This window comes from Trichechus manatus, unplaced genomic scaffold, assembly GCF_000243295.1.
Source record: "Trichechus manatus latirostris isolate Lorelei unplaced genomic scaffold, TriManLat1.0 scaffold00077, whole genome shotgun sequence".
Taxonomy (NCBI): Eukaryota; Metazoa; Chordata; class Mammalia; order Sirenia; family Trichechidae; genus Trichechus; species Trichechus manatus.
Window position 1 is genome coordinate 2,982,119 of NW_004444013.1, and position 14,183 is coordinate 2,996,301.

General features: G+C 50.9%; 1 protein-coding gene across 1 annotated transcript in view; it reads right to left on the reverse strand.

The window, feature by feature from the left end:
* CASTOR2 (cytosolic arginine sensor for mTORC1 subunit 2) overlaps positions 1–14,183 on the reverse strand; it is a 62,524-nt gene extending 48,341 nt beyond the window's left edge. The window contains exon 1 of the mRNA XM_004380773.1: positions 14,015–14,183. Within this exon, the coding sequence (XP_004380830.1) occupies positions 14,015–14,127 (113 nt within the window). The 5' untranslated portion in view covers positions 14,128–14,183. The remainder of the gene's footprint in view (positions 1–14,014) is intronic.

Consider the following 14,183-nt stretch of genomic DNA (forward strand, 5'->3'; position numbering starts at 1 on the left):
GGGTTTGATTCCTGGTCAATGTACCTCATGCGCAGCCACCACCAACTGTCAGTGGAGGCTTGTGTGTTGCTGTGATGCCAAACAGGTTTCGGTAGAGCTTTCAGACTAAGACAGACTAGAAAGAAAGGCCTGGCGATCTACTTCTGAAAATCAGCCAACAAAAACCCTATGGATCACAACAGTCTGATCTTTAACAGATCACCAGGATGGCTCAGGACTGGGCAGTGTTTGTTCAGTTGTGCATGGAGCTGCCATGACTCAGTGGCAGCTAACTATAGGCAACACCTAAGTCTGTGACATAAAATTTCCCATTTAATCCCGACAACAACCCACAAAGATGTAGATATTATTATTCACATCTTAAAGATGAGGAAACTGAGAATCAAAGAATTTTAAGAACTTGCCTAAGGTCATATAGCTGGTAAGTGGCAGAATCTAGATTAAAAACAAATTTCCTTGGCGTTGAGGAGGATGGGAAGTTATTGATTAAGGAGTATTGAGTTTCTGTTTGGGGTGACGGTTGCACAACACGGTGAATGTAATTAATGTCACTGAATTGTATACTTAAAAATGGCAATTTTCGGTATATATATTTTACCACACACACAAAAAAACACAGTCTGGAGGCAGGATGAAAAGATAGGAGCTAGCTGGATGGACGTGAGAAATCCGAGGTGGAAAGGAGGGGTGTGCTGTCACACTGTAGGGACTGCAACTAGTGTCAAATGACAATACGTGTATAAATTTTGTATGAGAGATTAATTTGAGCTGTAAACTTTCACTTACAAGTACAAAAAAAAAACACACGCATTTTCTTTTTTAAAAATGCGATACATATATAACAAAAAAACTTGCCATTTTAACCATTTTTAAGTTAGAACTCAGTGACATGAAGTACATGTGCGTCCTCCATGACTCTTAGCTTCTAGAATTAACAGTTGAAATGAGCGGACCAGGCTGAGAGAACTGGGACTGAACTCCCTGTCGTGAGCCCTGTGTGACTTGGGGCTCCCGTCAGCTGTCAGCTGGGGCACAATCACCTCCCTCCTACACAGCTGTTGTGAGGGCTAACCGACAGAGTCCCAGAAAGGCCCGGCACGTAGCAGGCTCTCAAGGAAGGTCTGCTGAGGTAAACTTTGCTCTAAATCTACCCTATCAGTAGCTGCAACTGTGACTTTGAGCTCTGAAGGAAAAAAGACTGAACTTTGGGAACAATTTTCCACCCACCGCCTTCCCTGCTGAAGAAAGGGAGTAAATCATGGCAGGCAGGAGAAGGGGAGGAGGGGCTGGAGTGGAAGGAGAGGGTGGAGAGGAAAGTCCAAGTGAGCTGCTCCGCCCCCACCCCCCAACCCCCACATGGGGAGTGCTGAGGGAAAATTAACCCTGCCTTGAAGATAAGCACCAGCCCACTGGCTGGGGGCCCGGCCTGTGCAGGGAAGGAACGCTAGGCCCCTCCCTCCTCCAGAATGTCCCTTGTCTGGAAGCCTTGCCTCAGATCAAGCGGCCAGTGTAGGCTAGGTCTTGGCGAGGGAGGCTGCCCTCCCCCGCCAGCACCTCATCACTGCATGGCCACCTCAGGGCCAACTCACCCTCCTGGACTCCAGCAATCAACAATTCAGGATGGGTAAGAAACAGGAGGCACATGGGAGGGGTCTCCAAGGGCCCAAAGAGCCATCACGGGAACACCTGTGGGAGGTTACACTACATTCCTGTAAGCTTAGTACCAAGACACCAGGAGTAGCCAGCTGTTGGCATGGTGCTTTATCTAGGCCATCTCGTCCCCATAATCTTGCTTGCCCATGAAGAAACGGAGTCCCACAGAGGCTCAGTACCGTAGACTATGGTCACTCAGTTGGTAAGGGCTCTGCCAGTTTCCAAGCTCCTACTCACACTAAGCTAAGCTGGTGGTTTAAGAACAAGGACTCTGGAGCCAGAAGCCCTGGGTTCAAATCTCTACTCCTCCAGATTGTCAAATGGGGCAGCTGCTGTGGAAAACAGTCTGGCAGTTCCTCAAAAAGTTAAACAGAGTGACCACTCCTAGGTATAGCATACCCAAGAGGAATGAAAACATATGTCCACAGAAAAACTTGTACATGAATATTTATAGTAGCATTATTCAGAATAGTCAAAAACTGGAAACAACCCAAATGTCCATCAACTGAGGAGTGGATAAACACAATGTGGTGTAGCTATCCAATGGAATATTATTCAGCCATAAAAAGGAGTAAAGTCGTGATCCATGCTACAACACGGATGAACCCTGAAAACATCATGCTGAGTGGAAGAAGCCAGACACAAAGCAGCACATGCTATTCACTTCCATTTATGTGAAATGTCCAGAGCAGGCAATCTACAGACAGAAAGCAGATTAGTGGTCACCAGGGTTGGGAGGTGGGAGGGTGGGCAGAAACTGCTAACGGGGACAGGGTTTCTTTCTGAGGTGATGAACGTGTTCTGGGATTAGTGTGGTTGGTTACATAATTCTGTGAATGTATTAAAAACCACTGAATTGTACACATTAAAGGGTGAATTGTATGGTATGTGAATTATACCTCAAAAAACTGTTACTTAAAAAAAAAACCCTACTCCTTACTTATTGGTTTTCATAATCTTGGGCAAGTTACTGAGACCTTTTGGTGCCTTGGTTTTCTCATCTGTAAAATGGGGCCAGTAAACGTATCTACCCAGTAAGGGTGGTCGTGAGGATTAACCGAGTTAATAGGTAACATGCTCAGAGCAGTGCCTTGCTGAGCGTCAGCTCCTCATTTCACCTGGAATACATCACCGGCTGCGCCAGCTCCCCGCACTCCGCTCACCAGGCTCCTGGTTCTCTGAGACTCCACCTCTGCCCTGGAGTTTCCACTGTCTTAGCGTGGCTGCTCCTGTTTGTCTTCTGGAGACCTTCCCTGTCCATCAGACACAAACTAGCACCTCCCCCAGCCACGATCACTCTCCTGCTTTATGACTTCACGGCTCCTAATCGCACTCTCTGAAATTTTGCTCCTTTGTTTACTGTCCATCTTCACCAACAAGATAAGCCCCATAAACTCAGGGCTTCTGACTTGTTCCCCGCTGTCTCCTCAGGGTCAAGAACAGTGCCTGGCACACAGTACAGTCTCAGGAAATACCAGCGGGAATGGCAGAGCCAGGATTTGAACCTGAGTCTGTCTAGACCCAAAGCTCATGCTGGTCTCGAAGCTGCTGAAGACAAAGACCCAGGTAGCAGCAAGAAGAGAGCGTGTCAATTATTTGAGCATAAAGAAGAAAGAGAAACTGAAGAAACCACTGCAGCCTGGGACAACGAGCCCTCCACACACCTCAGAAGACCTGAGAAGCACCACTGTCTTCCAGAATAGCTGGTGTTCGACAAAGACCCCACATTGTTAAGTACAGATCTTACTCAGAGGTTGGCAAGGAAGAGTGTTAAGGCATCTTAGTGATCTTCCCCTTAAAAGTTTTAATTTAATACACAACACATGGAGTGCCTCAAGGTTTAGGTAGGTCATCAGCTGCTGGAGGTTTGCTGCAGCCCTGTGCCACTGCAGAGGACCTGGGGGCCCTCAGACAACCAGAGCACTTAGCGGCTCCAGCCCCCACGGAATAAGAGTGCTTTATTCAGGGCTGGATGGGGAGGTTCAGCGGGAGAATTCTCACCTTCTATGTGCGAGACCCAGGTTTGATTCTCAGCCAATGCATCTCATGCACAGCCACCACCTGTCAGTGGAGACTTGCATGTTGCTACAATGCTGAATAGGCTTCAGCAGAGCTTCCAGACTAAGACAGACTAGGAGGAAAGGCCTGGCGATCTACTTCTGAAAATCAGCCAGTGAAAACCCTATAGCTCACAATGGTCTGAACAGCGAATGGGAATGAAGCAGGACTGGGCAGCGTTTTGTTCTGTTGTGCACAGTTTCCAGCTAACAACAATTCAGGGCTGGGTTCCTTGTTGCAGGAGTCTATTACAAGGACAAAACTTGCCACCCAAGTGTGGGGCTCAGAAGAGACCAATTCAACCTTTCATAGACCTGCCTCCCTTGACTTGAGGGAGATGAGACAGTGCCAGGGCAACACTGCCCCTGAGGCCTGGACATGCACCTGGGGGTGAGGACAGAAGGGGACCTGCCCTCCCAACCTACATCTCCGAGGCACAGGTGATCCCAGGAAGGTACTCATCCAGTCCCAGGGAGGCTTCCTGGAGGAGGTGATGCTTGTGCTGACTCCAAGGAGTAAGAGGAGCCTGTGATATGTTTAAGGACTTGCAAGGGATGTCTGGCTGGACTACAGATAGGGTGATTTTACACTGTGGTGTGCCCCACTGTCTGGGGTGATTATTTTTAGTGCTCTCTGTTAGTCTAAAACATGTCCCATTTGGATGATAAATTACCTGGTCACCCTATTAGTTATCTACTGCTGCATACGAATTACCTCAAAACTTTGTGGATTCTTACCCCAAAGCTTTGTGGATTCTAACAACAACAAACTTTTATTAGGCCTTACAGTTTCTATGGGCCAGGAATTTGGGTGTTCTGGATCAGGATCTCTTGTAAAGTTGTGGTCAAGATGTCAACTGGGGCTGCAGTCATTGGAAGGCTCACTTCAGCTGGAGGATCCATTGTCAAGGTGGCTCACTCACACGGAGGCAAGTTGGTGGTGGCTGTTGGCTGGGAGGTCTCAGTTCCTCTCCACTGTGGGCCTCTCTACAGAGATGCCTGAGTGTCCTTACAATATGGCAGCTGGCTTTCCCACAGAGTAATGGACCAGAGAGAGAGAGAGACAGAGAGAGAGAGAGAACCAGACAGATGCTACCCTTTTATGACCTAGATTTGGAAGTCACAGCATTGCTTCTGCCATTTTCTATTCATTAGAAGAGTCATTAATCCAGACCACATTAGAAGGTGGGGGGCTCTAGTTTTTGAACAGAGGAGTGTTGAAGGACTTAGGATATTTTAAAACTACCAGTTACCCTAAAAATTGAGCATGCATGGAGTAGGTACAGCACAAAGCTAGAGAGAACAAAGTCAGATCAAGGAATATTCACAGTGCAGGTAAGGAGTGTGAGCCAGAGGAGGGTTTGGGACAAGGCAGGGATGTGTTCAGGGATTTAGAATGAACCCATGAAATCTGCCCCAACACCAACCTCCTGTCGGGCCACACTGCCTCCACCTGGCCCCTGTCTACCGCTGGGCCCTCCCTGTGGACCTTTGGGCCTCTCACCCTCTACCTATGGTGGAGGACATGTCTTTTCCCACTAGACAGAAGCTCCTTTTGTATCTCCCACTGTGCCCTACAAATAGTGGGTATACACGGCAGGATTTCTGAACGAACAAAACATACCAATTTGTACCAACCTCCGGACAGCACAATGCCCTCTGCACATACCTTCTGCTTTCCACCCTCTTTGCTCACACTGTTCCTCCTGCCTGCAGGGCTCGGGCTGACTGACCATCCGGGTTGCCCTGGACACAGCCCTACAGGAAGCTGTTTGGATAATTCTGGGAGAGATAATTCTGGCAGAGGCAGTGGGCACTGGAGAGGAGGGATAGATTGTAACAAGTAGCTGGATGCGGGGGTGGACCAAGGACAACCCTGTGCCCTCCACACCTGATGCCTGGAGCTGGGGTTGAGCTAGCCCCTTCCTGTGGGATGGCAGCAAGCCATGGCTGCACCAGGAGGGCATGGGAAATGGCGCTGGGGTCCCCGTGCTCTCCCTACCCCCCACCTCCCTGCCTTACAGGTCCCAGCCCTCCTGCTCCCTGCCCTGTTTCCAAGCACCCTCACCTTCTGACATCATCCCTGTCCACTCAGACTCAGCTCAAATGGTGCCACCTCCCCCAGGAAGCCTTACTCGCTTACCCCTTTCAAAAGGCCCTGTGCTCAAATGACTGGTGTCCTTGGCCAAGTTGCCTCAGGGCAGTGACAGAACCTTCACTTCCTAGAATCAGAACGTGGTATGTACATGTAACCAACACTTGCCATTGAGTCGACTCCGACTCATGGTGCCCCCATGTGTGTCCGTAGAACTGCACTCCACAGGATTTTCAACAGCTGTGACCTTTCAGAAGTAGTTTGTTAGGCGTTTCGTCTGAGGTGCCTCTGGGTGGACTTGAACCACCAACCTTTTGGTTATCAGCCAAGCACATTAACTGTTTGTACCACCCAGTGACTCCTATATGCATGTAAAGAGCTTTAAAAAGTCTAACCGGGAGCTTTTCAAATTCTGCCTCCAGACTGGTGCTGGCCAGCTTAACAAGGACATTTTCTCCCTCAGCTAAAGCTTATTGGAGTTTTCGGTGGACCAGGAACTATTTTAAGCGCTCAACATGGTTTATCTCATTAAGTCCTCACGACAACCAAGGTAGTAGGCATGGGCATTATCTCTACTTTAGAGGTAAGAAAACAACAGTACAGAGAAGTTAAGCAACTTGTTGAAGGTCACACAGCAAGGAAGTAGAGTGCTGGGATTCAATGAGGGTGCCAGGCTCCAGAGCCCTCATCCCCCGCTAGCCTGTCTTTCCCTAAACTCCATCAAACCGTGGCCGCAGCCCAGCGCGCTCAGGAAAACAATTAGGACTCTGGAAGGACTTTCTGCAGTTTTAAGCTTTTCTCCCATACAGGCCTCTTAAGCCTTCAGTGCTCACTATGGCCTGGTGGCAACTCTTCCGGAAGGCAGCAACATGAAAGAGCTAGTGCTGGCCAAAATAAGCTGCAGGCCTGTACACAGCAGCTCCCGCCCAGGCGGGCAAGGATTTCTGTGGGCACACGCTTACTGCATACTTACCTCGTTGCTTTTCTGGCCAATCAAATGAGATGGACTTTGTAGGATGGGATTTATAGGTAACAGCATTGCATGGGCACAGCGGCTTTCTGCCACCTAACACGTTTCGGGATAATGATCTTGCCTAGACGCCCTGTTGTTCTTTGTGGTCTCTCAGAAACACCTCTGCTAAGTGCCTCCTGGTTGACAGGAAGCCCAACTGGTCTGCTTGTACGCCTGGCAGAGAGGTTATCAGAATGGGTTCTATACCAGACTTCCTGGGATTAAACCCCAGCTCTGCCATTTCTGTGTGTCCTTGGGCATGAAAGCGCCTCAGTTTCCTCATCTGCAAACTGGAAATGATACAGAGCCTACTTCATAAAGTTGTAATACAGGACTAAATGTACGTATAGAGGGCAGGGATGGTCCAGTGGTAGGATTCTCACCTTCCATGTGGGAGACCCGGATTCAAGTCTTGTCCAATGCAACTCATGTGCAGCCACCACCTGTCTGGCAGTGGAGGTTTGCGTGTTGCTACGATGCTGAACGGGTTTCAGCGGAGCTTCCAGACTAAGGTGGATGAGGAAATAAGGCCTGGTGATCTACTTCTGAAAATCAGCCAATAAAGACCCTATGGATCACAACAGTCTGATCCCTAACCAATCATGAAGATGGCGCAGGACCGGGCAGCGTTTCGTTCCACTGTACTTGGGGTCACCATGAGTTGGGGGCAACCTGATGGCAGCTAACAACAACATTATATGTATGGTGCTTGGACTAGTGCCTGGAATGCAGGAAATATTTTATAAGTGTTCTCCCTCATACTGTTATTGCTGTCATTATTACTGTATTCTCCAGTTCTGCCTTACAGGCCCACAGAGAACAAACCTAAATCCCAGAAGAGTCTTACTAGCCCAGGGGGTAGTGAACTGCTGCCCATCTGCACACCCCTGGCCCCTCGGATAGTTCCCAGGGCTCCGAGGCCCTCGCAGAGCAGCTCTGGTTGGGCCCACAGCTTCATCCAGGCCAGCCATAGCCCTTATGAGGGGCTGCAGAAGCAGGTCCAGGTTCCAGTGGGTTCTGGGTAAGCTAGTTAGAGGGCAGCACTGTGACATCTCCTAGATCTGGGGTGATGCTTATGTTTATGCAGCTCCGGTCACTCCTAACCAAGTGTGGGAGCAGAACCCCCTCCGGGCCCCTCACACCTGAGTCAGCCTCCAGGCCTGCTCTAGGCAGGTATGTCATGGAACCATGAGCCTCTACCACAAGGTCCACACTGCTGGTCACCCACCCACAGCCACTGGGACCTTCACCTCCCCGTGGGCAGGCCCCAGCTTCAGCAGTGAATCCTGATTGGTCTATGATGGCCTCATTCCCTGTGCCAGTGATTGGTTTAGGCATGTTCATGTAACCCAGCTCTAACCAGTGAAATGAGGAAGTCTGTCAGTGGTAGAAGGAGGTTTCTGGAAAGGTTTTCTCATGGACACCGTGGAGGTAACAGCCCTTTCCCTCCACTGGGTTTCCTCCTGACTGCCCATAATGCCTGGAGCTGCCAGTCGTGTGCAGAGAGCTGCGGCCAAATAGAAAGATGAGGGCCCAGGTCCTTGATGACATTGTTAAGCCTTTAAGTTAACCAACCCCAGAGCAGTCCAACTCACGACCTCCTATTATGTGAAGTTAAAACGCTTTATTGTTTAAGCCGGTTAAGTCATGGATTTTTGTTACTTGCAGCCCAAAGCATCCTTGCTGATATTCCACGGTCACATCTCATCTTCTTCAGATTAAGTCCATCATACCAGAGGAAGGGTCTTCCAGCAGTGCACTCAGGTAAGACTTCTTGGAGGAGGTGAAGCTAAAACAGAACCTAAAAGGATGAGCAGGCAAAGTGGGCAGGGTACAGAGTAACATTCCAGGCAGATGGAACAAAGGCCTACAGGTTGCAAACACAATAAGGTGTGTAGGGGCAGTAGAAATCATCTGTGTGGCTGGGTGCCATGAGAGATGAGGCTGGAGGGACAGGCCTGAGGGCCACAGAGGGCAGAGCAGCCAAGCTACAGAAAGGGCAGAGGAGAAGCTCTGTGGCCAGCCTGGATTTTGCTAGCCAGGGTGCACTAAGCGAGGGGCAAGGTGGGAGAATCCCGCTTTGTTGCCAACTGTGTGGTAAGAAATCAGCATGAATCTAATCCCCAAAATATGGAGATGGATCCAGTCCTCACCTTCCCACTTCTCCATCCTTGTCGCCAGCTACTCAAGTAGCGCTTTCTTTTTCTGACCCTAGTCACGCAGAGCTAGGTCAGAGCTCTCAAGTTAGAAGGACACCATCTTTCAGACTGCCAAACAGGCAGACGCCAGCCTCTACTAGCTGGGTTCGTTAATTTGCTGGAATGGCTCACAGATTCATGTAGAGTATGCCATACTTATAACTGTAGATTCCTTACAACCAAAAAGGATACAAACCCAAGGACACATAGGTGAGGTCTGGGAGAAGTCCCAGCACGGAGCTTCCACATCCCCTTGGGATGCGCTACCCTCCCAAGAGAGAGTAGATGTTCTCATCAACCAGGAAGCCCATCTGAACCTTAGGGTTCAGGGCTCTTCTTGGCCTCCCCACAAGGCCATGACAGATTACATCATGCGTCCTGATGCTAATCAACATCGGCCCCTAGGTGGTCCCTCTTGGTCCAGTCAGTACCCACTCATTAGCCTTAGGTGTGGTGTGGTTCTCAGGAACCAAAAACAAAGGCCAAATTGCTTTCTGCACCTCACACAGGGTCTCACCCTCTAGCTTTATGCCTAAAATAGGCACACTTGACTGGCCTTCTGACACCCTATTCCAGCCACACTCTGATGTTGCCCCAATGTCCTGTGCAGAGTCCTGCTTAGCAGAGCCAGGGCCGGTGAGCCCCGCTCCTGCCAGCTGTGCTTCCAGCTGTGCTTCTGCCTGCAGTCTCTCTTCCAGCCCCCAGGGCACTCAGAAGACATTCTGGCAAATACTTGGCTGGAATCTGGGTCACTCCATGCATGGGTCGAACATCCATCAAACAGACGTTTACTAAGTGCCTACAAAGCAGTGTGCTAAGCACGTTGGGGAAAGGACCTAGTTCAAAACTCAATCCTCTTTCTTCCCAGCTGTGTGACCTTGAGCAAGCCATTTTACTTCTCTGATCCTAGCGTCTTCACTTCTATGTTACACGTGGCAAAATAAGCGGTCATTCTTATTGCCACTGGTGGGAGGGAGGAGAAGGTGGGTAAAAAGATGCATAGAAAAGTTCCTGAGAATAACGTTTGTAATCTAGGAGGGAGAATAAGACAAACGACACGTTGTTATGGATGAAAGCTGAGAAGTGAGATACGGTGAAGAGGCGGGAACACCTGGGTGAGGCCCCAAAGAAGTAGAAAGTTTGGATGGGAAGTGATTAAGGACAAGCATTCCTGGTGGAGAAAACCCATAAAGGTCTGGCAGCAGGAAACACAGACTGGCCAGGGGGTTTGAGTGTGCACACTTAAAGGAGAACAGTGCCTTACAAACAGAAGGGCTGTATAGCTGTTGAGTATGGGCATTGCTTCAACCTGCTATAGCAGAAACACGGAGCTGACGCCAGAAAGACGAACATTCAAATCCAGATTCTACCACTTACCGTGTGACCTTGAGCAAGTCACTTAACCTTTGAGCCTTCTCTGCAAAGCAGGTATAATTAACACCTAATTCACAGCGCTGTTGCAGCATTGTATTCGCAGCATCTGGGGAGAGGAATCCCCTTTTCCACCTAGCTAATTCCTATCTAGGGGCAGTGGTGATTCAGTGGTAGAATTCTCATCTTCCATGCAGGAGACCGCGGTTCCATTCTTGGCCAATGCACCTCACGCACAGCCACCACCCATCTGTCAGTGGAGGCTTGCATACTGTTATGATGCTTAACAGGTTTCAGCAGAGTGCCCAGACTAAGATGGACTAGAAGAAAGGCCTGGCAATCTATTTCCAAACATCAGCCAGTGAAAACCCTATGCATCACAACAGTCCAGTCCACAACCGATTGTGGGGATGGCAGAGGGCAGGGCAGCGTTTCATACTGTTGTGTATGGGGTCGCCATGAGGCTGACTTATGGCAATGATCAACAAGTCCTACTTTAAAGCCTTAAACTCCAGCGCCACCTCCTGCAGGAAGCCCCCCAGACTTCCTCAGGCAGCGCCTTAGGCCCCTCCTCTACTTCACTAGACAGTCCCTTCTCTGACCTTTACCTCATTTTACCAAGAGTGATGGCCTCTTTCCTTCTCCCCCACCAGGCTCTGGGCTTCCCAGAGGGACGGCCAGGGCATCTTGGCATCTCTTGGCTCCAGCTGCGCCCCACAGGGTGGGTATCTACCTATCCTAGTTCCCTCCCAGAGAAGGTGGAAGTGACTAAGTCTGCCCAGGAGGTGTCAGGAAGGTTTCAGGGTGATATCATTAGGTCTTGAGAGATAAATAGGATTTACTGTGGGGAAGGGGAACATTCTAGGCAGAGATGGAAGATGTGAGGGTACAAAGCTCAGAGGTGAGAGAAGGCATAAGGTAAACTGTGTGTCAAGGAGTGGCTAAAGGTGAGGAATCAGGGCCCAGATGCCAAAAGGCCTTGAATGCCATACTACCCTGTCAACAGTGATTAAAAAATCTTAAATAGAAGTATGCAGCCATTAAATGTGCATTTTCGGGCAGCTGGTGGGAGGACAGATTGGTTAGGGAGAATAGGGGGCATAGAGACCTTTAGGGGAAGCTGCACTGTTTGGGGGGGTGGGAGGGCAGAGGGTGGCACTTGAGGGAAAATGACAGGGCTATGGGCCATCGCCTGGGGGCAAGTATAGCAGAAGAGCCAAGGAGGACCAAAAGTTTTATCCGATGACAGTGCAGTGAGAAGAACGTGAATAACAGATCCATACCCCATAACCCCTTAAAAAACAACAAAAAACCAAACCCACTGCCATCATCAATTCCAACTCATGGCAGCCCCATGTGTGTCAGAATAGAACTGTGCTCCATAGGGTTTTCAATGGCTGTAGTCTTACGGAAGTGGATCACCAGGCCTTTCTTCTGTGGTGCTGCTGGATAGATCTGAGCTGCCAACATTTCAGTTAGCAGCCCAGAGCAAACCATTTGCACTACCCAGGGTCCTTACACCCCTTACACTTGTTAAAATGCCATTTTCCACAATCACCCCATGCCACACACACAGCAGCTCTTTGAACAGGAATGGGCCAAGTGGTGCTATCTCCATTTTACAGATGGGCAAAGTGAGGGCCAGAGAAGGCCAGAGACCTTGCCCCAGTCGCTCAGGCAATGCGGGGGCCAGTCGCAAATCCGAAGCTAGTGCCTTGGCCCAGAGTGCTCAGGGTGGCAGGCCTTCAGCCATCTGACAAACATGTTCAGCACCTTCTAGAGGACAGTCTCTGGAGACATGGAGATGACCTTTGACCTAAGTCATCTTGAGACCGGAGGACTGGTCACCTGGGCCTCAGACCGACTGCCTCTTGCAAGAGAGGCAGAAGGCAACCCCACTGAGGAGTTGGATTTCCATGGTCAGAAAGGCCAGGTGGGCTCACTCTCAGGGACAGGCATCTGTCTTCACTGGGAGGTGGAGTGGGGGTTGGGTGTGGGAGAGTAGAAGAGGGGGCCAGTCCCTCCGGCAAAGGGAACCTGCAGAGGGAGTCTGCCCTCTGCTGCCTTTCTAAGAAGGCCCCCCATGCCCCCTCCTCCCAGCACCAGGCCCCTGCACCAGCCGCAGTCTGAGTCATCATCCGTATCTGAATGGTAGCCGGAGTCAGCCAGGGGGGCTGCTGAGACCAAGGACCAAGGGTTGGAAAAACAAGGCCATTCGGTTACCTCCAGCCACAGAACCTGGAGACCAGCTAGGGGTTGGGGGGGCGGAGGGTGTCAACAGCCAGAGGGAGCTTGGGGGGGGTGGGGGGTACAGGGCTGTTCAGAACCTGAGCTGTTGGCTTTGTTTTCAAATGACCTGTTTAATAATTACCTTTGCAATCAAAGGGGCAAGGCTCCCAGGTCCCTGGCCCAGCCAAGCCAAGGATTTCAACTCTCCATACCCCACTGAGCAGCCAGAGCAGAAAGTAAACAAGATGCCACTGGCTGGTCTTTCTCCATATCACAAACAATGGCAGGACTGAGCCCGCCGCTCAGACGCACACAGCAAAGTGGGCTTTCCAAGCAAGAACTTTAACAGGCAGATAGGAGGCTCCAACTGAATTACTCCCTGCGTCCCCTGAGCTCAACACCAAAGAGGGCAGCCCAGGAGGGCCTCGTGTCAGTGTTAACCTTGACCTGTAATCTATTCATTTTGAAGCCAGGAAAAACCACCTCTGCCCCAATGCCCCCAAAACCAACCAGCAACAACTTCATCATCCCTTTGAACAGCCATAATGGTGGGAAAACAAGAGACTCAAGTTCTAGCAGCTATCCTGCACTCTACTGAGCTCACCGCCTTAAAAAAAAAAATCTAATCCAAACACTCCCTGGGCTTAAAAAGTCAAACCCTTACCTGGGATTGGAAAAATCCCAAATTTTTTTTACCTCCCAGGGCCTTCAACTATTTTTCCTCCTGCAGCATCCAAGCCCAGCCCCAAGGCAAATCCATAAACACCCCTGCTCCTCCTCCTTTCACGGTTCCGCAAAACAGCCCCCACCTCCGCCACCTTCCTGGACCCCAAGGAGAAAGAACTACGGCGACCCTCACTCGCAGCTCCTCCCCTGCCATCCCCCACCCTCCAGCGCCGGCCGCAACCCTCGCAGGCACCTTGAGATAAACACCCACTAATGATTTTATGATTCTCTTCTCCGGGTAGCCGCGCTCAGCACAATCCCTTCCCCCGCCGTGGCGACAGGGGCCGGCCCAACCGAGGGGGTGGGGGATGGGGGTTAGTTTGTTTTTTCCACTGCCGCACCCCCACACCTGTTTTTCATTCATTCATTCGTTCGTTCATTCATTCCGGGATTCGTCACTGCAGCCCGCCCAGCCCTCTGGATTTCGGGGAGGGGGTGGGAGGGGGGCCGAGGTTGGGGGAGACCGTGTCAGGGACGCATGTGGGGTGGTCAGGGTGGAGGGACCCCGTTAAAGGGCAGATTGGCCGGCTTTGTCACAGCGCCGGGGGCGGGGGCAGTCGCTCCCGGGGTTCCAAGTTGTTTTCGAGCCGCCGCGCGAGGACAGCCGCCCGGCTGCGCCTCTTTGTCTCTGCCCGGCCGGCGCCTCGTCTCTGCGCCGCGTCCCCGCGCTCACCTGGTCTTGGACGACAGGAAGGCAAGTTTGATCAAGCCGTAGGTGAAGAGCGGGATACTCTCCTTGGCGACGCTGGCAACTTGCAGCCGGTGCTCCAGGATGTGGAGTTCCATCGTCCGCCGCCCGCGCGCCGCGGCGGCTCATCGGCGGGGGGCGAGCCGGCCCCCGC